This window comes from Vombatus ursinus, unplaced genomic scaffold (assembly GCF_900497805.2).
Source record: "Vombatus ursinus unplaced genomic scaffold, bare-nosed wombat genome assembly UNPS02014791.1, whole genome shotgun sequence".
In the NCBI taxonomy this organism is placed as follows: Eukaryota; Metazoa; Chordata; class Mammalia; order Diprotodontia; family Vombatidae; genus Vombatus; species Vombatus ursinus.
The window spans coordinates 73,864,196-73,889,908 of record NW_020954569.1 but is presented as its reverse complement, the minus strand read 5'-3'; the positions used below and the strand labels follow the sequence as shown (position 1 = coordinate 73,889,908).

Here is a 25,713-nt window from a genome sequence, read left to right as displayed (position 1 = left end):
AGAGATTTACCATTTCCTTCTCCAGTTCATTTTACAAATAAGGAAACTAAGGCAAACAGAGTTAAGTGACTTGCCCAGGGTCACACAGCTAATACGTGTCTGAGGCCAGATTTGAACTCAGGAAAACTCATTTTCCTGACTCCAGGTCTGGCCCTCTATGCACTGTGCTACCTAGCTGCACTATGTATCTAGCCCCTCTATAGCTCTTACTTGGTCATTCATTTAGCATTTACATGTGCTGAATTGTAATATTAGTTACTTTGCCAAATGTCAAAACTGGAAGGGGTTTTTTAGGTCATTTCTTCATTCCTCTTGTACAGATGAAGAACCTAAGGCTCAAATAAGCATAATGACTTATCTAAGTCACTATATCCATAAGACCGTGGTCCCAACATCACTACTCCTTCCACTGCCAACTAGACTGTAAGATTTCTCAGCCTCAGTTTCCTCATCCATAAAATGGGATCATAATAACCTTTACCTCACAAAGTTGTTGTGAGTATTAAATGACATCATATAGGTAATATTCTTTGTAAACCTCAAAGTGCTATATAAGGGCTATCATAATCAGATAATTTGATGTTCCTTCCCTATCCCCCCTTATGCTTTGATATATTCAGAAGTCTTAACTACATAGCAGATATATATATATATATCTTGCTTTGATTTACTCTAGCACTTAAAATATGCCTAAAGGCCAAATAAAATGATATCTGTGTAAATTTAATCTTATAGGACAATTGCCAGGAATGAGTAATGTGTCTAAGAATGTCCTACTTCCATAATAGAAGAGTGGTTGGTCAATGACAACTATATGATGAACTTCCTGCCAAAGAAGAAAAAAAGGCACCAGCTGAACCATATCTTGACAAGTAGTATTGGCCCTGCTTAGATATTTTACTAATTGATGTTTATATGTGTTATAAGAAAGTGAATAGAGAGTGAATAGAGAGATTCACCTGTGGCAAAGAAGAAAAATAAACTATTCATCTTTTTTATTTATTTGGGGCAAATATCTGTAATGTCATTAAGTACTCCAATTAGTAAACGATTTATTGGTGCCAGGACACCAATGAAAATTTCTGATTAAAAAAAAAAGTCTTATTACTTTTCTTCCCACTTTCTTCTGTAAAAGGTTCAAGACCACTATGTTTTTTTTTTGCTAGAGGGTAGGTGAGTGGGTTTGGGGGTTGAGTTCTTTTGGGTCAAATCTATGAATTCTTTGGTGTAGGAAGTTCCAGGTGACCAATTTTATCAGGGTCACACAGCTAGTATATGAATCCTGGTTTAGAGGTCTCGCTCAACTGCAATATCTTGATCTGCCTGCTAGGAAAACACATTTTAATTCTTAACCTGCTACAGTCATGTGTATGTCTGTATGTGTGTGTGCGTGTGTGTGTGAAAACCTAAGCACTTTTGGAAGTCTCTCATCCTTTGAAGGACACTGCTGGTAGGGTCAGGTAATGAGACAATAGGAAAGACAATTAGCGTATCCATGGACAGATTTTTCTAGGTGAAGAATTATTGACAGAAAGTATTTAAAAGGGATCTGTTTATACTTGAAAAATCTCAAGGCAGTTCATCAATAGCCAAAGCAACTGAAGAATTCCATTTAAAGTAGAGAAGCGTCCCTTAAATAATTACTGGGCCAGGAGCAATTGCTCTTTAATGGAGCTATTTGCTTCTTAAAGAAACGGCTTTTGACATGAGGATTGAATGTTACCATTCTCATGAGTGTGTTAAAAGATTTATATGGTCAATTCACAAGGTAGGATCCTTTTTTTTTTTTTTGCAAGAAAGCATATCTGCTGTTGAAAGAGTTCATTTTATTTTTGAAAAAATGGTATTACAAAGTTGTTCAGTCATTTTCAGTCATGTACAATTCTTCATGAACCCGTTCGGGGTTTTCTTAGCAAAGATACTAGCCATTTCCTTCTCCAGCTCATTTTACAGAGGAGGAAACTGAGGCAAACAGGGTAAAGTGACTTGCTCAGGGTCACACAGCTAGTAAGTGTCTGAGTCCAGAGAGGTCTTCCTAATTCTAGGCCCAGTACTCTATCCACTGCACCACCTAGCTGTGCCTGTTAAAAGTATATTCTACCAAATAGTCTATGAATGTACTATAAGAATGTCTTATATAAAATATATTTTATCACATAATACATTTTTAAGGCTGGTCCTGTGTGCATTTCAGTCATGAAAATACAAATGGAGGTAGATCCTCTGGGTTTAAAAATGATCGCATCAAGCTTAGTTGAAATTAAGGAGGTTAATCAAAAGAATTGTTTTGCCTCTCCCTCCCTCCAATCTTATTTTGTTTTGTTCTGTACTGTTTTCATGGGAATTTGAAGAACTGGAGAAATTTTGAGAGCATTTGTGGCAAGATGCTTATATTCTCTTAATGAAATTTAATAGGAATAAAATAAGTAAGTGTGGACATCTATCACAAAGATGATGAGTTGACATTGCAAAATATATGTAGTATCAATTAGGACCAGTGGGTTTTATTTTTCTGGGCTAAATGCATTTTGAAAAATATTTTCAGGATTCAAATTTGCTAGCAAAAAATCCAAAAAAATCATTAGTATATATAAGCTTCTTGAAGGCAGAGAATATTTTGGTTTTGACTTTGCATCACTAGCACCTAGCACAGTGCCTGAAACCTAGTAAGAGGTTAATAAATGTTAAATAAATGAATATTGAGTGTAATGTATAGCAATAGAAGAAATTAGTGATACTGATAAAACAAAATTTTTTTCACTTTTTGGTGAGGCAATCAGGGTTAAGTGACTTGCCCAGGGTCACACAGCTACTAAGTGCTAAGTGTCTGAGGTCAGATTTGAACTCAGGTCCTTCTGACACCAAAGCTGGAGCTCTAACCACTGAGCAACCTAGCTGCCCCAAAACAATTTTTTTTTTTTTGCAACTCATAACTAAAAATTGGCCATTGGCAGCATTAGTTTGAAGAAACATTCATCCTTCCATTCAACGAAAGATTATTAAGCTCAACTAAACACAAGGATAAATTATTTTAAACCATAGCATAACCAGCACAGGCCTTTGGGGTCATAGATACAGTCTCTCTAAAAACAAAACCCTATTGATTTTGCTAAATTTAGCCTCAGTGCATGAGCTACAGGAGACAAAGAATTGAACAGTGTGTCAGTTTCCATCAAAGAATTTTCCTTTGAGTTGCTTGTAAGTAGTTTCCTTCTACTTAATTATCTCAATGCTGGCTCCAGATTTTCTCTGATGGGGAAAATGGGATACAGGGAAAGGTAAAAATAAGAGAGAGTCTAGAATTTCATATGATAAAAGTCAGATAATGACTTGTGTGTGTGTGTGTGTGTGTATCTAGGGGGAAGAGGGGGGAGTGGGAGAAGGAGAGAAAAGAGGGAGAGAGAAAGAGAGGAAAAAGAGAGAGAGAGAAAGAGAAAGAATGAAAAAGGGAAAGGAGAGGGAGGGGGGAAGATGGGGAGAGAAGAGAAAAAATGAGTAATTTTATAGCAAAGGGGCCACCAAAGTTAATAGTGTTTACTAAGCTCTCTTTGTGAGTACAGAGGATCATTTTAGCAATAAGACTTAAGACTGAGCAGTTACCTCCACTCCCTTAAAAAAAAAAAAAACAAAGAAAAGGAAAACATCTTTACTATGTGCTTCAGCTTATATTTTAAAACCTGCACACTCCAAACAATACTTAAATGCAAAGTTTTTCAATGGTTCATTACACATGTATTCAAGTAAATTGATAAAACCTTAAAATGAGATTTTCCTTTTTTCTTGCTTATTTCATTGTCTCCTGTCTTTCCCATAGTCCTTTGACATTGTTGATTCTAACTGAACAATGGAGATTTTTTAAAAAATCAGATCATAGGATTAAGGAAAAATCAAATCTTAACAACTTTCTGCCCCTGGAGTTCACCTACCAAAACTTCTTCTGTATAATTTTGCTTTAGGGAGAATCAGAAGAGATGGAGAGAAGGGAAGAACAGATAAATAGACCTTCTTCCACCCATTTCTGTGGATGAATTAAACTACTTAATCTCCAAAATGCCAAAAAGCCACAGAGGTTGCAGGAAATGAAAGAGAACTCCAGAATCCCAGTCCCAATTGGAAAATGTCTATCTGCAATTGTGACCGCATGGTCAGATATGAATGATCTGAATTGGTGGTGTTAGTATCATCACTCATCCCTTTAAACATGTAATTTTGCTTTGCCTGATAGAATGTTGTTTGTTATTGTTTGTTTGTTGTTTGTCCTTCATTGTCAAAGAGGACCATGACATCAAGGAGGTGAAGCCATGGCATGCAAGTAAATTGGATTTAAGTGAGACTGGACTGTGCAGTCACCAGCTCACTTTCCCCTCTGGAACCATCTGGGTCCAGTGGCCAGATATAGATCAGGACAACTGGAGATGGCCCAGGATGCAGTGGAGACCTTGGCCTTTTCATTCTAAGGTCTTTAACAGGTCTCAGTTTGACTGAGGCAATGCCATTCAGTGATTAAGGCTTAATAAAAATTGAGCAATGTTGTTTGAAAGGAAAGTCAATTAATCAATCAACAAATATATGCTAAGCTTCTGCTATTTGAAAAACACTGTGCTTGAGACTATAAAACTAGATCCCTGCCTTCAAGAAGCTTACAATCTAGTTGTGCTAAAAAAAAATACAAGAGATAAATAATTGGATAAAACAATATCCAAGTTGTCACAAAACTTTACATGATTAATTACTGAATCAATCATAGAATCAATATATGTTATAGGAGTACAGAGTGGGAATATATGGCCTTGTGGGCTGGTGTAATCTGAGAAATCTTAATAGAAGAAGAAAGATTTAAGCTAGGTCTTGAAATATATTAGGATTTAGATAAGTAGAGAGAAATAAGGAAAGCATTCCAGGCATGATAAAGATGTCCAGGTAGTATAGTATAAGATGTGTTTTGAGGAAAGTGAGAAGAAAACTAGATGGAATATAGGGTTCAAGAACTTGTTTTGTTATTGAGTTGAGAAAGATGATTTCATTGAGCAAGTGTTTTCAAAACCTAATTTTGATCTGAAAAATTTAGATTGTTTAAAGAGTTGTCTTTTCAGCATTGTATCCATTAATATGAAACTGGAATCATTCAGAAGCACAATGTTGATAATACTAGCCAAAAAAAAAGAAAAAAAGAGGCTGAAAAAGTAGCAAGAGGTAAGATTATGTTGTATATGGATGTCAATTTTTTTAGGCAGCTGGAGGCTGTTGATGGTGTTTTATTTTTGTTTTTGTTTCGTAGCATGGAATTAACCTGATGAAAAATGGTATTTTGGGAAGTTTAACCTGGCAGTGGTGTGCATGATGGCATGATTGGCTACAGGGAAGGAATCTAGTTAGTATGTTCAAATAGTAATCCAGGCTGGAAATGAAAAGGACCTTAACTAGACTAGTGATAGTGGGAATGAAAAGGAAGAGATGGACATTGTGAAAGAATCGACAGGTCTTGGTAGCTTCTATGCGGTAGCAAAGGAGAGAATGATGCCAAGATTTCAAGCAGAGTTAACTAGAAAATGATGGTACCATTGATAGAAACAGAGATATTGAATGGGGAAGCTAGTTTGGGAGGAAAAGAAAAATTTCAGTTTAGATGTATTGACAAAAGATGGTGGTCAAGCAGAGGCAAAATGAAATCAGGCTGTGTCTGACTGGTGGTACAGTGGATAGGATTCTGGACTTGGAATCAGGAATAACAGTGCAAATCTGGCCTTAGCCACTTACCAACTGTGAGACACTGGACAAGGCACTTAACTCAACTCAGTCTTAGTTTTTCCATCTGTAAAATGGGGATAATAACAGCACCTACCTAACAGGAACAACTCATGTAATATGCTTTGTAAACATTAAAGTTTTATATATACATGTCCATATACATACATACATGTGCATGGGACAGTCATGAGGTCAGTGTCACCAAATCGAAGAGTATGTGGTGAGGAGTAAGGTTTAAGAAGGAGGTGGTGGTGGTTATAAAGGACTTTGGATTTCAAATAGAGAATTTTATATTTGATCCTGGAGGCAACAGGGAGCCACTAGAGTTTATTAGGGAGTGAGAGAGGGGAGGGTGACATGGTTAGATCTGTGCTTTAGAAAAATTACTTTGGCAGATGAATGTAAGATAGACTGGAGTGGGGAGAGATGTGAGGCAGGTAGATAGATTGCATATACCAGGCTGAAGCAAGAGTCCAAGCATGGACTAACATCCAAGCATGATCAGGGACTGAGCCATGGTGGTAGCAATGTCAGAGGAGATAATGGGATAAAATGGAGAGATGCTGCAAAGGTAAAATCAATTGGCCTTTGCAAGAGATTGGATGTGGGTGGTGAGAGAGAGAGTGATGAGTTGAGAAGGGCACTAGGCACTCAGCTTGTGAATCTGGGGAACTGAGAGGATGATATTTCCCTCTATAGTAATGGGAAAGTCTGGATATGGTATAGGAAGGAGGGTTGAGGGGGAAAGATAGCAAGTTCAATTTTGGACATGTGGAGTTTAAGATGTCTACTGGACATCCAGTTAGAAATGTCAGAATTGCAGTTAGAGGTCAGGTTGGGGAAGGAGAGGTAAATTTGAGGTGCAATACGAAGCAAATGTATCTACACAAGAGTTGATGAGAAAATGATCTAGGGATTTTAGTGGAAACTCAAAATAAGTTAATAGTGTATTATGGAAGCTGAAAACACTGATGCAATCTTAGACTACATTGAGGACTAGTCTCCAAAATGAGAGAGATGAACATTTCCCTGAACTCTACCCCTGTTCAGACATCTAAGTTCCACATTTCAAGGAAGATGTTGACAAACTGGAATGTGTCCAAAGAAAAGCTGCCAGAATAGTGAAGAAACTTAAAATCATCTTGGAATAAATTAAAGGAACTGGGCATATTTCATGATGGTTAATAGGTTTTTAAAGCCAGAAGGAAGTATAGGTCATCAAGTTCAACCTCCTCATTTTACAAGGGAAGAAAGAAGTCCAAGAGAGGTTGATTGACATGCCCAATGTCTCCCAAGTAGCACAGAAAGGCATCCAGTTAGAATTCACTTCCTGTAAACTACAGGAAAACTCCTTTGTAATAGTAAAAGAAAACAATAACAAACAATAGTCGTTTCTCAGTGAGACTGAAATATTCAAAGAAATCCAAGATAAAAAGACATAAGCCTGAAACATGATTTAGGGCTCAAGGCTAGGCCAGTGGCAAGACTTTAATCCCTCCAAAAAGAAGACACTCTCAGTATCTCTAAGCCAACCTACCTGAGCTACTGGAAAAATGGAAGGCATAGAGAAGAAAGACCAGAAGGACAGCACATCTAATCCTTCCAGGTAGAAATTACATCTTGAGTTAAGGGAATGTTAAAGACAATTTATGTTCTTTGAATCATTTCTTCTTTTTGGTTTAGAATAATCTTTTCACTCCCCCTCTTTTTTTTCATTTGAGTAGTTGGCAAGTTTTCTAATCTAACTATTGAATGAAATGTCCTTAAATTTTAATCAAACAACATGATTGTAGGGAAACTAAATGGGTAATTGATATAACCCAACTCTTGCTTTACTCTTGTATTCCTCTCCTACATTTCTTTCATGTTTTAGTGATCTGTGTGAAATATTTTTTTTACCAAGAAATAAGAATGAAATCTTACTTGATTTAAAAAAAGTTCAAATTGTAAGCCGTACCATGGCATTACACATCTTCCCCAATAGATGCAGAAATAAAACCCACACTTATTAAGAAATGCCTCTTATTAAAAGGAAGCACACTAAGTTCTGTTTCTAACTGTTAAGAATGTTTCTTACATGAGGAATAAAAGGAAAAAAATTTATACTAACACATCTGATTGTGCTTTATAAGTAACACTGAAATTAATCTTACATTAGAACTTAATTACCATTGCTTTCTGTATAGTATAAATCTTCTTTGAATATTTAGTTTTTCATTAGGCCAACGATTTTTGTTTGCTTGTTTTTCTATCATCTTCTGTGTCTGACTGGAACTTACTGCACCTTGACATTTTGTTGAGGGAAAAAGTTATTTTCTTCATAAAAGAGACTTACTGATGCAATCACACCAACCAATGGCAGCATGGCTCTGGAGGGATTATGTTCTCTGCTGTCTCCTTCTCTTCAAGAGGACATCTAAAACTAGTCCTGAAATACTTCATAGGAATACAAATGTACTATAAAGAAAGACAAATATAAAGAATTCAGAGAAATGTGAGAAGACTTGTATGAACAGATGCATTAAAACCTGAAGGACAGGAACAATGTAATACAAATAATGAGTACAATAATTTAAATAAAATTGAAACTGAGAGATAAAGTTCTGATCAATTAATGACCAATTTTGGTATATCCTACTGTCCCAATAAAAGGATAAATTCTTCTTTTTTGTTAACAATTGAAAAAATTTTTTTAAGGCTTGTACTTTTTAGGTGTTGGAGGGGTGATTTAGATGTTTGTTGGAAAGCACTGGTTGTAACAAAAGAAGATGAAGCTATACGTTTTTTAAAAATAGTTCAAAAGAACATGTTTGTATAAATAGTTTGGTGGTGGCAACAATTTTATGAGGAGTGGTAGTGGAATTAAATGTCTTGTTCAAGCAGATCTTATCTTTCATTGAGATCCACTAAATATCAAGATGTCTAGAAGAAGACAAGAGCATGGTAGGTAGAGTCCCTGTGGCAGATTTATGGGAGCACATAGACAAGAGTCACACAGGGTTGTGATCAATAACCAGTGGAAGGAGGCCCCACATCATTAAGATCACAGATTCACAGATTCAAAATATCAAAGTCCCAAGTCTTAATTTTTGCTTCTGCTCCTGAATGGTTGTGAATCCTTTTCATGGAATCCACCCAACTCCCTAAGAACTTGAAGAGAGGGTAAATTTAGGGATAAGACCTTGTGAGAGGCAATGCAGTGTTAAATTAGAACATAATGGGGATATGTGTTTGTGTGTGTGTGTGTGTGTGTGTGCCACATGTAGTACCACAAAGTAGCATTTACATGGGGCTGAGTATTTTATATTTAGTATTTTATTTTATTTTTCTCATCTGTAAAATAAAGAAAATTCTGTTGACTCAAGGGGGTATTTTCATTTTTGTGAAAAGTATTGATGTTCATAAGTAGAAAGTAGTTGCAATAGTACTATTATTTTATGGTACTTTGGAAGATTACAAACTAGATTCATGACCTTTTGGAGCTTTCAGAGGAGAGAAGATTTTTATTATCAACTGTGAGACATTGAAGAATTCACAATTCCTCAACATTCTTCGTCATCAATTCATCTATATCAGAACCTAGTGAATTCAATGTATAAGGGAAAATGAAATTCAAATTAACTAGATTCAAATCATTTGATGCTTGTATTAAAGAATAATGGGGCATCCAGTCCTCTGGAGAAAGAAGGAGCTCTGAATCATGTATTACTTTGAACATACAAATCTACATGAAGCCTTCAAACTCCTTATAGAATGTTTGGTCACAGAAAAAAAGATGAAAGTTATGTCTAGGTATGAGGAGTCTGGACCATTATAAAACTCTGCAATCCTAACTTTATGATCAGTTGAAATATTTATACATGGAACTCAGTTTGGGTGACATTACAGACACATATGTTTCTTTGATAATCATACCATCATGGAGACAGAATGTGTCGTATCATTTCCACCAAATATTCAAGTTAATTCAATTAACCTTTATTAATACCTACTATATGCCAGGCAGTGGACTAGGTATTGGTAATACAAAGACAAAAATGACATCTTGGCCTCTCTGCAGCCTTTGACACTGTAGATAGCTAGTGATCGAAAAGAACTAAGCACCCTGAGTTCCAGTCCAGCCAAATCTATGCTATCTCTAATTTTATTTTGTTTCAATTTTCCTTTTCTTAGATTTAAACTGATAGAACAATTCACCCTACCATCACCATCCTCAAGTGTGAAAAATAGGGATAATATTACCTACGTTGCAGGGTTATTGTGGGGATCATATAAGATAGTATTTATGAAAGCACTTAGGCCAGCACCTGACATATAGTGGGCATTATATAAATGCTGGTTCCCTTCCCTAACCAATGAAAGTCTAAGGAGAACATTAAGACAAGAGTACTTGGCTCCATATATATGTTGTCCTTGCAGAGTAAGAGGAAAACTGTTGCTCTGGCTTTTCATGGTAGTTACAGTAAAGAAAAAAAAAAGCAATTTCTCTGAGAAATTAAATATGTATAACTGCTTAGCTTTTATGTTTATTTGTGAGTTTTTACCATGAGAAAGATCTTAAAACCTGACTGAACTCCAATGCTAATTCCAAGAATGCTGGAACACAAACTGAGTTTCTCAGAGTATTAATAAACTCCAAATCTGAGTCGCCTGTTCAAATTGAAAGATTTCCCCATGTATCCAGTTCCACATAACTCTGAATGACCTTCTGATAGAACCCTAGAATAAGGTGAAAAAAGCTATTTAGCCCAGATAGGTTGGGCTTTTGATATCCAACTAATGAAATTAGTCCACTTATCTCAATCCTGTTAATCAGGTGAGGGTGAACTCTCTAAAAGTCTATGCTGGAAGTCACGGAAATGCTGCTCATGTTATCTCTTTCCAGGGGCTCTTAGTTTCCATGAGTGCCCATTTTCATTCCTTTCAAATGCATTATACATAATTATGCAAAGAATTTAATGGAAAAGGATGTAAGGATGGTAAAACATCTGCATGCCCAACATGTCCAAATGGAATCAACCATATTCATTCCAAAACCTAACTTTCCCATTTTTATCAATGGCGTCACCATTCATTCAGTCAGCCAGCCTGGAAAACTAGAAATCATCTTTTCTGGGCAGCTAGGTGGCATGGTGGATAAAATACTGGAATCAGAGTCAAAAGATCTGAGTTTGAATTCCACCTCAGACACTGTGTGACTTTGTGCAAGTCATTTAACCTCAATAAGTCAGTTTCCTTATCTATAAAGTAAGGTTAAGGATAGTATCTACTTCTCAGGATTGTTGTTAGCATCAAATGAGATTATATAAAACAGCATACACACACATACATACACATTTATACATATATATACATACACACATATATAATACATATATACAGTGCTTCATAACTTTAAAGCATTATATACTCACTGTTATTATTGTTATTGTAATTGTTACTATCTTCCCTCAGTATCACTCATTTTGTTGCCAAGTTTTGTTCATTCTTCCTCTGCAATAACTTCTTAATTTTCCCTCTTTTCTACTCCCCCTAATACCACTCTAGTTTAGGCCCTCATTGCTTCTTACCCTGGTTAGTACAATATCCTCCTAGCCTCCCTGACTTCAGCCACACCCCTCTCTAATCCATCCTTTACACTATGCCACAATAATATACCTAATGCACAAATCTGACTGAGACCCAATTATATTGACAGACATATACAAACCACAAACACTTAATGGCTCCCCAGTGCTTACCACATAAAATGTAAACTCATTAATTCACCTGCCATTAAATGCCCTCTACCATCCAGAATTAATTTATCTTTCCAGCCTTATCTCATAATGATTCTTTCAAATATCCCACTTACAACGTAAAGGGCCATTTGCCACCCCCCAGTCTCTCCCTGCCCAGCTTCTGGGCTTTTGTGAACACTGTCCCTCATGCCTAGAAGGGCCCTCTTTCCACCCCTGACTGTTGAAATCTTTATCTTGCCCTTAAGGACCAGCTCAGGTGTCCCCTCTGAGTCTCCCTCTGATCCCTCCAGCTGTATGTGACCTTGCCTTTTTTGAATCTCTCATACTTTGGTCCTCTCCCGTATACTTATGATAGTGTATTTTATATATGAATGTGTATACAGTTGTAAGTTTGGAACTATAGCCTGTTCATCTTTGAATACCTATTGCATGCCTAGTAAATGTCATTTAAGAGACACTTGATAGATGTTTGTTGAATTGAACTATTCATTTGACTTGGTACTCAATAATGGGAATGCAGAATGGTGCATTCCCTTTCAGGATATAGTGATATAGACTGAAACTGTGATTTCATTCGTTTAAGAACTCCCAGTGAGGTATTCCTCTACCAAAGTAGGTCAGCACCTTTTCTACGACTTTACAATCTTAGAGAGAGATTTATCCAGTATGTATCACTCTAATGCAGGTATTGTTGGTTCTGAGACCAATTCTCTGTCCATTATAATACATTGTCTCTTATTTCAAATTCATTATTTGTTGTTTTTTAAAAAAACTATCATTCTCTCTAAGTCATCAAATCTACTGAATCCAAAGAATAAGCCACAAGGGATTGTCTTCAGATATAGGCTTTTGTTGTTGTTGTTGTTGAGTTGTTTTTCAATCATGCCCAACAATTTGGGGTTTTCTTGGCAAAGATATTGGAGCGGTTTGCCTTTTCTTTCTCCAGATCATTTTACAGATAAAGAAATGGAGGCAAACAGAGTTAAGTGACTTGCCCAGGGTCATACAACTAGTAAGTGTCTGAGGCTGGATTTGAACTAAGGAGGATGAATCTTTGTGACTCCAGGACCAGCACCAGATTATGGCACCATCTAGCTGCACATATAGTAAGTTTATTTGCATCATCATCATCTGTGGAACCTGGAGGGGCCATGTGCCCTGGACCTGATATACTAAGCTAACATTCAATTGTTTGTGGCATATGGTGCAAGCACACACCCGTATATAAGCATGAGCATTGGAGATTTTTTACTCTTTGGGTCCCCCAGCATCTACCACAGTGCCTGGCATATAGTAGGTGATTAATAAATGCTTGATGATTAATCTGTCATCCTAAAGCTGATTCTACTCATACCCAACAGGGACTATAGTTATTATCTTCACTATGCACATTTAACCTTTTTAATAATATCTGCCATTAATATACTGATTTAAAATTTACAAATTAGTTTATTTCATTGCAGCATCATAAGTCTTACAGAGTAATTCCCATTTGCAGATGAGGAAATTGAGGTCCAGAGAGGCCAAGTGACTTTCCATGGACACATAGATAGTTAAGTGTCAGAGGTCAAATCTGAATTCAAGTATAGCAAGCAGTGGTTATATATTTGAACTGGAACAAAGGCTGAACAAGAACTATTATGCTTAGGTAAGAATTTTTTAAAATTACTTATGGCTTGAAGAATTGAGCTCTTACTTAAAATACAGTGAGGTTCAGTAGAAAGAGCACTAAAGTGGGAAGACCCAAGTTCGAGCCTCCGCTCTGCTACTTACTGACAATGTGTGTGACGTTGGACAAGTCATATCACATCATATCACCTTCAGCCTAGTCTCCTTCATCTCTAAAATGGAGATAATATGGCTTACTCTGTCTACTGTTATGAAAACCAAATAATACTCATGAAGGCACTTTATAAATCACAAACTGCTATGCAAACTTCATTGTTATACCTGCTTTTGGTGTTTTCTCTCCTGAAGGCCAAAAGGATATTATCTTACAGATGCAAATGATAGAAAGGAATGACTAGAAACAATCACAAAATCATCAACTAATCAAAAATAAGTAGTAGTAATAATAATAACAATAATAATAGGAACGAAATGGCTCAGAACAGGGTTGCTGAATGGGAAGAAGGTTATATAAAATGACCTTTAAGTTTCTTTCCATAGCTAAGATTGTATGATTCTACAACAATTCTTTACACATTGCTCTGTCTAGGGCTTTCCAGGTTATAAAGCCCTAGGTCAGGCATGATTTTGTTTGATCCTGAGAAGTAAGCAGGGCAGGTATTATTCTTTCTATTTTTTTAACAAAGGAGGAAACTGAGGCACAAAGAGTTTATATGAGGGTGATTTATTCAAGGTCCCACATGTAGAAAGTAAGAGTCCAAATTAGAGATCAGGTCTTCTGACTCCTAGATCAAGGCTCTCCCATTTTATTAACTCACAAATGTGTACTAACCTACATAAGACATAACATTTGAAACCAAAATCATAGGATCATAGATTTGGAGCTGGGAGGGGCTTTAGATGCCATCTAGTCCAACCCCTTGATTTTTACAGATGGGGAAACTGAAGCCTAGAGGAGTGAAGTGATTTGCCCAAGGTTACAAAGGGAGTAAGTGGAAGAGCTGGGGTCAAAATATATTGGACAATATAGTGACATTTGCACCAAGGTCCTACTGAAAACATCTTCAAGTTATTTGTATCAATTATCCTTGTAATGTTTCTCTAAATCTTTTAGGTTGGTGGATTTTATTTTTATTTTTGCTATTTTTAAAAAAATAGCTAAGCTGTACACATACCACCCAGAATCACTACCACTGAACAGTGAGAGAGTGCAGACTATGATTTAATTTTTATGACCCTGTTTAAACTACTTTAAATGAAACATGGGGTGTATGCAGATAGTATACAGCACAAGGGAAAGCAAACTATGGCTGTCTTCATATGCTTTCCACTTGAGGGGTGCAGGTTGTTATTTAATCACCTTGGGACAAAGAAGTAATTACACTGGAGACAGATAAGAGCTTTTGGGCTGTCTGAATAAAGAAAATGTAAATACCTTCTTACACTGCACCACCGTAAAGATCAGAGAGAGAACAAACAACTGAAGCCTGGAAAACAGAACTCAGAAAGCAAAAGGCAGCCCGGTGCAGCCTGCAGCACTGAGCCAAAAATCTCTTTCTCTTTAGTACTGAAGGAAGCAGAAGTCACCGCAAATTCAACTTCTAAGACCACAGCCTACAAGAGCCACCCCCAGCTGCTCTAAAGTGTTAGTTTCAGGCCTGTAATTAGGGTTGTTGGGTTTTGTTTGTTTTTTCCTAACAGAGTCTAAATTGTCCCCCCGTATAGATGGGGAAAAAAAAGGCAGATGACACGTTGAACCTTTTGGTTTCTCAATGCGAAAGGAGAAGATGTAACATCAATGCACACAGTTAATTAAAAAAAAAAAATAGCATGACAGAGATCTGCGAACTCTGTACTTACAGCCCCAAATGTCTCCCGATCTCGGCAGCTGGGGGATAACTAGCCCATCTCTTTATGACACTGTTGCTTCCATAGGATGTTGAAACATAAAACAAAATACGGGGACAAACCCCATCAGTGAGAGATCCAGTGTTCCAGAGCATCAGTCTTCAGCCAGCACTAAAGGGGAATTTTCAGACTACGACCCTGAGTGCTAAAGAGTAAGTAAATACCTTTTCACTGGCAGTGACAGAGGACGGACAGATGCTTCAGCCTTTGCTGCTGCTGCTGCTGCTGCTGTTGCTGCTGCTGCTGCTGCTGCTGCAGCCGCTGCTCTGATGCTGCTAATGCTGATGCTGATGCTGATGCTGCTGGCGCCGCCGCTGTTCCTCTCTGTCTTGTGTAACAGCGCCCGCAGCTTACTGCCACTGACTCCTAGCCAAGCCGGCTGCTTCCAGGAGTCTGGGGGGTCCTAGTGCCCTCTCCAGCAAAGAAAACTTAGACTTCCCAGGCTGGCGGATGAATGAATGTTCTATTAGCCACCATGGTCCCCAGGACTTGATTGGTAGGCATCGTTATTTATTATCGTGGCATGCTCTGCTTTGGAAGGGGGGAAATAACCCGCAAACAGTCTGCAAGTGTGGGAAAACAGAGGCTTGTTGGCCGTAAGTCGATTTTACCGATCCTTTGACACGGACAAGTATGAAACTGGGATGACCAGAAGATCATTCAACTCGAATACAACAAATTTATTGCAGTCATAAGACCCTGCTTTTAGAGCTAGAAGGGTCCTTAGGGTTCACTAGCTTAATCCTTTCATTTTATAGAGAAGTAAACCAAGGAGAGAAAAGATTAAGTGAATCATCCAATGTTACACAAGTGACCAGAGACACCAGAGGCAGGGTAGGGATAGAACCCAGTTTCTCTGACTCCAGAGTCAACCCTTTTTGTTGTTGTTGTTGTTGTTGTAGTTGTTTTTAGACATTGGAATACGAGGAAAGATAGAAGAAATAAAGTGCTGAATTTAGATAGACTAATAATAATAACAATGACTAACATTTACATAGTGCCTACTATGCTCTGGGCACTGTGCTAAGTGCTTTACAAATATTATCTGGTTTGATCCTTACAACAACCCTAGGAGATAGGTGATTTTATTATTCTCATTCTACAGATGAGTAAACTGAGGCAAACAGGTTAAGTGCATTACTCAGGATCTCACAGTTTATAAATGTCTCAGATGGAATTTGAACTGGCTCTTACTGACTCCAGGCTCCTTGATCCCTAATAATGATCATTACTGCTGATAATAACATCCTTACAAAGTTACACAGCCCTTGCTTATTTATTCTCTCAAAATGATACTGTAGAAGAGGTCGTGCAAGTATCATTGTTTCCATTTTATAGCTGAGGAAAGTAAACTCAAAGGCTTAAACGACTTTTTAAAATTCATATTGCTTGAACCCATTTCAAGCCAAGTCTCACTTTCAGTGCAGTTCAAGTGACATTACACTGACTCCACCTCCTTCTTCCTCGTCTTGCCTATTAAATGTCTAACGTCTCTGTGTTCTAGTGAATATAGTGTTGGGCTTGGAGTAAGGAAGACCTGAGCTCAAATGCAGCCTCAGACACCCACCAGCTATGTGACTACATATGTCACTACATCCCAGGGTTCTTGAAAGGATCAAATGAGATAATGTTTGAAAAAAGTGCTTAGTATAGTGAAAAGATCATAGTAGTTGTTATATAAATGCTTATTCTCCTGCCCCTTCCCTCTATCGGGATAAGTAAAAGAGACACAGTGAATAATCGATTGAGAAGTAAATCTACAAGAATCCAACAAAGAAATCAGTCAACCAACAAGTAATTATTAAGCATATAAAACATGCAAAGTGAGAGGCATCCTGGCAGGTAGATAGAGAGTTGACCTAGTCTAACCTTCCACCTCTGACACATTGCTGAGTGACCCTGGGCAAGTTACTTAAGTTCCCATTGCCCCCAGGAAATTCTCTAAGGCAGGGATTCTTGACCTGGGGTCCAAGAATTTTTAAAAATTGTTCATAACTATTATGAACTCTCTGTCATCTATTATGATAATAATATATCAATATGATTGATTTGCAAGCAAGAGGTAATGAGGGCTGTTACTAGCGTAGGAGCAATGGGAATGATGGCAAGGGGCCAGAGACTTCAAAGAATTATGCATCTCCTTGAATGTAAGAGGAAAGAACGACTGGGATGTTTCCAGTATTACTGGGAGGGAAGTAGAAACAGGACAGTCAGGAGGAGTAATAATTACTGGACTACTTGTTATTTGTCCTTTATTTTTGAAAGATGGGTGATGTCTTGACTTGTGCATGAATTGGATTTAAGTGAAGCAGAATTGTGCAGTCATCAGCCTATCTCCTCCTGAGTTGTCAAAGTCCAGTGGCAGGACTAAAGTCAAGAAGACTGACCATGACCCACAATGCCGTGGATGACCTTGCTGTAATGTCTGACCAAGCTCTAAGCTCTCCATAGCACCTGCTTCAGCCCCCTTCTTGGTCATTGGAACAAATTGTTCTCATGCTCCCATTCCACTGGGGGACGTCTTCACATGCTTGGGGTAGACATCCCTTTAAAATCATTGACAGGTTTGAGGCCTCCACCTGGTTTAGCCCATCTCCTGAGAAACTGTTTGCTGGGGTGTAGCTGCTGTGCATGCTAAAGCTTCTTGGAGCCACTGGTGAGAGTTGGATGACAGGTAGACACCAAAAGTGGATGAGCAGCCCTGAAAAAGGCTCAACAGCCCTCCCACCAGAGGTGCTAGTCCTCCCTGAACACCGCAGATATTCTACTGGCTTAAGGCTATTAGTCCATATTTTCTAAGAAGGCATCTAGTTCTTAAACTTCTGTGCAAAATGATCCTGAAAAGGTTTTAATAAGAGCTTATGAAGGCTTTGCAACATTGATCAGAGCATGGTCTGGGATTCTCTACTGTTTGTTTTGAACTGTTCATTCAGGCAGTGGTACAGTACTAAGAACACTGGCTCTCCAGTCCGAGAGCATGAGTTCAAATCTCACTGCTAACACTTATTACAAATATCAGCCTGGACAAGTTACTTCCTGACCCAATGCTCCTCCCCTAAAATGAGGGAGTTGGCCCAACTGCTTTCTGAGATCCCTTCTGGCTTTAACATACCTATTTTAGGACCATATAAAAAAAATCATCAGAATTCTGGTAGAATTGTACTCCTATAGCAAATACCATGACAATATTCCTGAAATCTATTTACTCTTGAGGAATAAATAAAAGTGTTTCCCAGCTGATACATAAGTACAATCTCCTCAGTTCTGTTCAAGGATAAAATTGCATCGCTAATGGATTTTGATTTTGATTCAGAGAAAGCTGTTGACATACCTTTAGGCACTTAAGATAAAATTTTAATTGAAAAAAAAATGTGAGCAAACTAGAAAAGGGACTAGAATTGCAGCTTGTGTTTGAAATGTTCAATGAATGAATGAACATCATGATTCTATCTCACAGTGATAGATATTTTTCAAGAGAAAATATAATAATAATAGCTAACATTTATATAACTTACTATGTGCCAGGCACTATGCTAAGTGCTTTACGATTATTATCTCATTTGATCCTTGTAAGAACCCTGCTAGGTAGGTAATATTATTATCCCCATTTTACAAATGAGGAAACTGAGGTTAAGTGATTTGCTCAAGATCACACTGTTAATAAATGCCTGAGGCCAGTTTTGAGCTCAGGTCTTTCTGACTCTGGGCCTGGCACTCTATGCACTGTTCCATCAGCTGCCCTGCATAAGAAATAGGGATTCTGTGCAAAACAGATCAGGCTTTATGCTGAATATGTCAATCAAACCTGGTCTTTTTTCTCTGAGGTATCACAAATAGCCCCCTGGAAAAAGTTCTTGAGTTTTGCTGATACAACTGGGCCTTGCACAGTGCAGATCACCTAAGATGGACCTGCTTCTGGAAGAAGACATCGTGTTTCCTCTTCCACATGGGCAAAAGCAGCCTCTTTCCATTGGCTGTGTAGCCAGAATAGGCTGCATCTCTAAAACTACCAGAGTAGCTGAGATATCTCTCTCTCTCTCTCTCTCTGTCCCTCCTCTACCCTAACCCTTACCTCCATCTATGTGTCTCTGCATTTTGTTCACCTATAACAGGCCTGAACAACCTGTGTCCTGTGGCTATGCCCAAGGATTTCGAGGGCCACCAAAAATACAGAGGATGTTTTTTTTGTGGGCTGCACTAAATTCTTTGGTGTTCAGCAAGCAGCCTGGAGGCTTAATCAGCTTGCAGGCCCCAGATTGTGCAGGCCTGACCTATAGCATGAACAGCATGCCCTGAGCTAGGTAGGGGAGAAGGGTTATTTTCCACCTCTCCCTTTAGGCTCTGTGACCCTGAGAAATGGACTCCAGGTTTTGGTCTTGTTTCATTTTCCATTTTCCACTTCAAGCACAGGCAGTGAAGCCTCAGATCTGCAAAATTTCAAAAAATTCCCATTTAATTTATTATGATGACCCATGATATATCAGAACCTTGATGGGGAAAGCCATGATGTGGAAGGGATAATGGTAGAAACAGGGTCATTAAGCTATAGATAAGGATCCCTAAAGACAACATATTGACTTAGTTTTAAAATGTTAATATTTTGTTGTATTTTTATTTGTTAAATGATTCCCAATTACATTTTGATCTGTTTCCAGCTGCATTCCTGAGAGTTGCAGGTGCATGCTGCCCACTGGCCGCATGTTTGACTCTTCTGGTGTCTATGACAGGTTGGAGATGGGAGAGATGAGGTAGTAAGAATAAATAGGTTATTCAATAGCCCCTGAAAAAGGTGATGAGGCCTTAATGAAGGTTGTGACTTTTTTATGTGTCAGAGAAGTGAACTGCATGTGAGAGATGTTATGAAGATGGAAATGACAAGATTTGGTAACTGAATGCATATGTATAATAAGTGAGAGTGAGGAGTAGTGAATGACATAGAGGTTGCAAATCTGGGTGGGTCTTCTATAGCAATAGGGAAGCTTGGGAGAGAGATAAGTTTAGGAGAAAAAATGAGAAATAAATATAATTTGTTCCTAAATTCCTATAGAATTTATAAAATCATTTGTGGTAAAACTTTATCAAAATTCTCTGTATTGTTTTCTTTAATCTATTTTATTGATATTATCACATGTAACTAAAAAATAACAGCAAATAAGAATTCTTTTAAAATAGCAATTTCTTTGTGATAGAGCTTTTCCCCTTGAAGATGTCTTGCCATGAAGCAAAAAAAAATTCAACAGCTCAAGTTAAATGAAGCGCAGGGCCCGTGGTCTAGGTAAATAATGAGCCACATGAGAACCCAATGGAAATTCAACGTCTTAGCAGATGACCCTGCACACTTAACATTAATGTCCTGGGGAATTAGAGCCTTGTTTTGTTATTGATTTTGCTGGCATGCAGGATATAAATTATAAGTGAACAGACAGAATCTGCCTTCAGTATTAACATTTAAATGAACTCAGTTGACCTCTTCAATAGCTGTTACCAGACTGAGCCAGCACATTCATTTTCCATCTTATTTTATACTCTTCTGTAAATTTCCTCTCATTTTTTAGATTAGCAAAAAGAGTCTGAACTTCAAATCTAATTAATACTGAAGTCTACTGGAAAGAATCTGACATTTTTTCCCTCTCAAGCATTGCCTCATTTTAATTTCTCAGTGCTGTTATTGAAAGGAAGTATAGATTTCATACAGGCAGGTAGGTGATGCAGTGGATACAGTGCCAAGCCTGGAATCAGGAAGACTCATCTTTCTGAGTTCAAATCTGGCCTCAGACACTTAACAGCAGTGTGACCCTGGGTAATTCACTTAGCCCTGTTGGCCTCAGTTTCCTCATCTGTAAAATGAACTGGAGAAGGAAATAGCAATCCACTCCATTTCTTTGCCAAAAAAAAAAAACAAATGGGGTCAGACATAGTTGAAATGACTGAACAATTTTAATAATAGATGGCATATGGCTGAAAGAAACCTCAAAAACTACAGCCTCCTCAACCATCCTATAGAATTGAGAGTCTATTCTTGTTACAAAGACAATCTGTGTACAATTTGTAAATAATAAGAGGAATCCAAATCAAAATGACCTTGAGATTTTACCTCATATCCAGAAAACTGGCAAAAATGACAGAAGAAGGGAATAGTTAGTGTTGGAGAGGCTGTGGAAAGACAGTCATACTAACTAATGCACTATTAGTGGAGTTAGGCATTAGTCCATCCATTCTGAGAAGCAATTTGGAATCATCCTAAGAAAGTGACTAAAATGTCATTCTTTTTGACCCAGCAATCTCTCTGGTAGGCTTGCATCCCAAGGAAGGAAAAACTGAAAGAATGAGTCCAATATATACCAAAATTATAGCAGCATTTTTGTAGTGGCAAATAAATAAATAAACCTAGAAAAAAGTGGATGTCTCTCAGCTGAGGAATGGTTAAACAAATTGAAATACACGAAATGTGATTAAATATTATTTCTCAAAAAAAACCTGCCAATGAATATGCAGAACAAAAAGAAGCATGGGAAGACATGAACTGAAATAATGTGAAGTAAACAGAGTTAGGGAAACAATGATGATAATGAAGGAAAGTTGGAAGGAAGGAAGGAAGAAGAGAAGGAAAGAAGGAAAGGGGGAAGGAGGGAAGGAATAGAGGGAGAGAGGGAGAAGGAAAGAAGGAAGGAAGAGAGGAAGAAGGAAGGAGAGAAGGAAGGAAGGAAAAAAGCGTAGCATTTATTAAGTATTTACTATGAGCAAAGTACTATGTTTTGTGCTGAGGATTCAAATAGGAAAGTGAGATTGTCCTAGTTCTCAAAGAACTCACATTCTACTTGGAGGAAAGAAAACATATAGGAGAGCGTAGCTCTAGGGCTGATGGCAAGACCCAGGAGGCCTTAAGATACATTCAATGGCAAATCAGATGGCAATGCCTGAGGGTCTGCAACAATGTAAATGGAAAGAACAATAGTAATAACTAGCATTTACAGAGGTTTAAGATGTGCAAAATAATACATATATATACATATTACATACACATATATACATGCATATGTATTTATATGTATATGTCTTCATTTGATCTTCAAAACAACCTTGTGAGGAAGATACTATTATTATCCCCATTTTATAGAAGAGGAACTTGAACCTGGGTGAGGTTAAGTGACTTGCCCATGGTCACACAGCTAGTGAGACATTATTCAAACTTAGGTCTTCTTGACTCAGAGTTCGAGCACTCTGTCCACCATGCTACTGATCTTTAACAAATAGAGCTTAACAATATACACATCTTATTCTATAAATCATAATGACTAACCTTGGGTCTTGGAGGAACCTCCCTCCCTTCTTTACAGAGATGGGAGTCTATGGATTTGGAAAACTAAAATAGTGTCAAACTTGATTAATGTGTCAGTTTTTCCTGAATGACATTTTTCCACTTTCATTTTTATCCTTTATTCTAAGGAACAATTCTCTGGATGGGGTAGGGGAGATATATATTGAGAAATGAAAATGACATGAAAATAAAAGATAGGAATAAAAATATTTTAGAGGATAGTTTGTAAAGGCTTTATCAAGATGAAAAAGTTCTTTGGTTCTATTTTTTAAGTTTGACCAAATAAAATATTGAGAACCAAGAACAATTGATTAACATATAAGTCAACCAGAAGATAATTTCATTCTAAAACAAACTTGCAAATTTCTATGTTTCTACTCCACGGAGTGGTGTGATGACCACAAGGCATGACCTGATTAAGCTTTTTAATGAAGGGGATACTGATCAATTGTACTCTGTGTCCTCAGAGTGCCTAGGAAGAAACAAAAGGAAATTAGCTTAAATTAAAACAAGATTGATGGCATTTGTATATAAAGGTTCTTTTTTTATCACCTCTCAAATCCATTCCTTTCTTTACATTACCATTGCTTCTGATCTAGTTCAGGTCTTTACAGAGAGGTAGTGAAATAATTAGTGGACTAAGAATCAGAAAGACCTATGTTCATTCAAATCCTGCCTCTGATACTTGCTAAAGGTGAGACCATGGATTCTTTCCAAGCCTTTAACCTCTCCAAGCCTCAGTTTCCTCATTTGTAAAATTGTAATAATGATACTTGTAGCACCTACCTCACAGGATCATTTTGTGACTGAAATGGGATAATGTATGTAAATAATTTCACAAATCCTAAATTATTATAGAAATGTAAGCAGTTATCATTATTGCTATTACTTAATTCATGTAACATTGCATTAGCCTCCTTTGAATTCATTTTCCCCCTTTCAAATCCATTCCACATGCTAATCCCAATTTATTGTCTTAAAACATTATTTTCATCATTTTATCTACATATCCAGACACTCTCAATAGTTCTCCAAAATTTGCAGTAAAAAGTCTAAACTCCTTAATCTGAGCATATATGTGTATAGATGTTATATATGCACTTCCTACATGAGATCTTCACTACTAACTATATACCAGTGATCTCTCCATTCCTCTGAATTCTTATAGAACTTAATTGTCTGACCTGCATCTTTCTACGTGACATCTATATGACTATATCTATACATCTATACATCTATATCTCAGCCCAGTTTCCTATATCTGTAAAATGCGGATAATAAATATTGCGCCACCTACAGGATCAAATAATGTCTTAGAAAGCATTTTATAAATCAGAAAACTTTATTATAAATTGATGCTATTGTTATGATTGGCACTTTTCTTGAACTTTGAAGGTTATATTGTATTGCTATCTCATTTATTTATTTGTTTGTTTGTTTTATACGGGTATATGTTAGCTCCACAGACATATTATTTATTAAAGGACAGGGATGATGTGTTAAATTTTTTTTCCCTTCCCAAAGATCTTATATAATATTGAGAGAGAATTGTGACGTTCATTCTTCAACAAGCATGATTCAATAGGTATTTGTTGAATGAACAAATGAACAGATAAATAGGTGAGTAAGAACTTTCTCAATATTAGGTGACAAAATGCTGATGTGGTCACACTTCATTACCACTCTTTCCTCCTTCAATTTCCATGACACTATACTGTTCTGATTCTCCTCCTTTTTTTTCAACCAAAGACAAAGTTTATTAGAACATCTGTCATATTGGGCAGATTCTTAAGGAGTCTGAATGTTAGTGAGCTATTGGCTAAATTCTAAGAATCTAAGCGGTAGCTAGATTTTAAGCAATTCTCCTTATCTGACTTCTTCTTCCCCATTTCCTTCTTCCTCCCCATTTCCTTCTTCTTCCTGACACCATTTTTTTCCTTCTACGTTCTTTCATCTACTCCCATCATTTCAACTATCACCTCTAAGTACTCAACTTCTTAATCTATATATTCACCAATATATCAATATATCCAAAACTCAGCTCATCATACCCCTCTCCATCCAAACTGCACTTCTCCCAAATTCCTTATTTGTGCTGATAGCCCTCCCAAATTCCCAAGCTTGAAAGCTCTGACTCTTCTTTCTTCCCCACACTCCACAATCAGTCATTTACCCAGACTAATCATTTTTGCCTTTGAAATATCTCTCCTACATTCCTCCCCCTCCTCCAAATTCATAATATGTTCACTGTACTTCAAGCCTTCCTTACTTTAAGGTTCATTACCTTGAATCTGTCTTTCTGTCTCTAATCTCTATGTCTCTGCTTTGGTAATTTTTCTGATATACAAGTATGATCATATTGTTGTTTACTTAAAAATCAAAAACAAAAAAACCAACCTTCATTGCTTTTATAGTTAAAAAAACAAAACTTAGTTTGATTTTGAAGACCCTCCAGAATCGGATTCAACTCTACCTTTCCAGCCTTATTGAATATTATTCCCCTTCAGCCCTGGTATGTTTTGGTCAAACTGACCGATCCCCTGTTTCCTGATCTCATTCTATACTATCCCATCTCCATGGATGTAGGTATTCCATCTCCTGGGTCTGGAGTGCATTCCCTCTGAATATCTGTATCTCAGATTTCTTACTGTCCTTCTACCATGTCAGTCTAATTCATCCATAAATCCTTCTCTGATATCCCTGAAAAAAGTGATTTCTGTATACTCAAATGGCTTGTAGTATTTTGTCTATGACAATATCCAATCTCCCATCATTCTTATATGTGTATAGATCTTATCCTATTAGAAATCATAAGCTCTTTGAGAGTAAATATTATTTTGATTTTTTCCTGTATCTCCCTAGCACATAAAAGCGCATTTTGTATAGCAAGCATGTAATAATTATGTACAATATCCAATTGTAGGGGCAGCTAGGTGGCATAATGGATAGAGTGCCAGGCCTGAAATGGGAAAACTCATCTTCCTGAGTTTAAACCTGGCCTCAGACACTTACTAACTGTGTGACCCTGGGCAAGTCATTTAACCCTGTTTGCCTCAGTTTCCTCATCTGTAAAATGAGTTGGAGAAGGAAATGGCAAACCACTTAAGTATGTCTGCCCAGAAAACTCTAAAAAGGATCATGGATAGTTGAATGACTGAAATGACTCCACAAAACAACAACATCCAACACCTAGAACAGCATCTGGCAGGTATTTCTGTAACTTGTGTGCTCTGGCTCTACTTTCTCCAGGCCAGGAAGGCTACATAGACCTCTCAGAGTTCTCAAGTACTCTGAGGAGTTTGTGGGTTGCTTTTTCTCTATTGCTTTGGCTCTATCTCCATCAGCTCTGTTCCCCCCATTTTATTAGGG

General features: G+C 37.4%; 1 protein-coding gene across 5 annotated transcripts in view; it reads right to left on the bottom strand.

The window, feature by feature from the left end:
* The window catches only part of RAB27B (RAB27B, member RAS oncogene family), a 203,701-nt gene extending 188,373 nt beyond the window's left edge, over window positions 1-15,328 (bottom strand). For 2 of the 5 annotated variants that reach the window (XM_027869120.1, XM_027869118.1), the window contains exons 1-2: window positions 15,191-15,328; window positions 8,084-8,205 (exon numbers count right to left, since the gene is read on the bottom strand). Coding sequence is in view for 1 of the 5 variants with exons in the window: in XM_027869118.1 (XP_027724919.1) it covers window positions 8,084-8,113 (30 nt within the window). In the remaining 4 variants the exon portion in view is untranslated. Of the gene's footprint in view, window positions 1-8,083; window positions 8,206-14,978; window positions 15,160-15,190 lie in introns of those variants that run through there. The other 3 variants (XM_027869121.1, XM_027869119.1, XM_027869122.1) reach the window with 2 other exon arrangements.
* Between the last annotated feature and the right edge of the window lie 10,385 nt (window positions 15,329-25,713).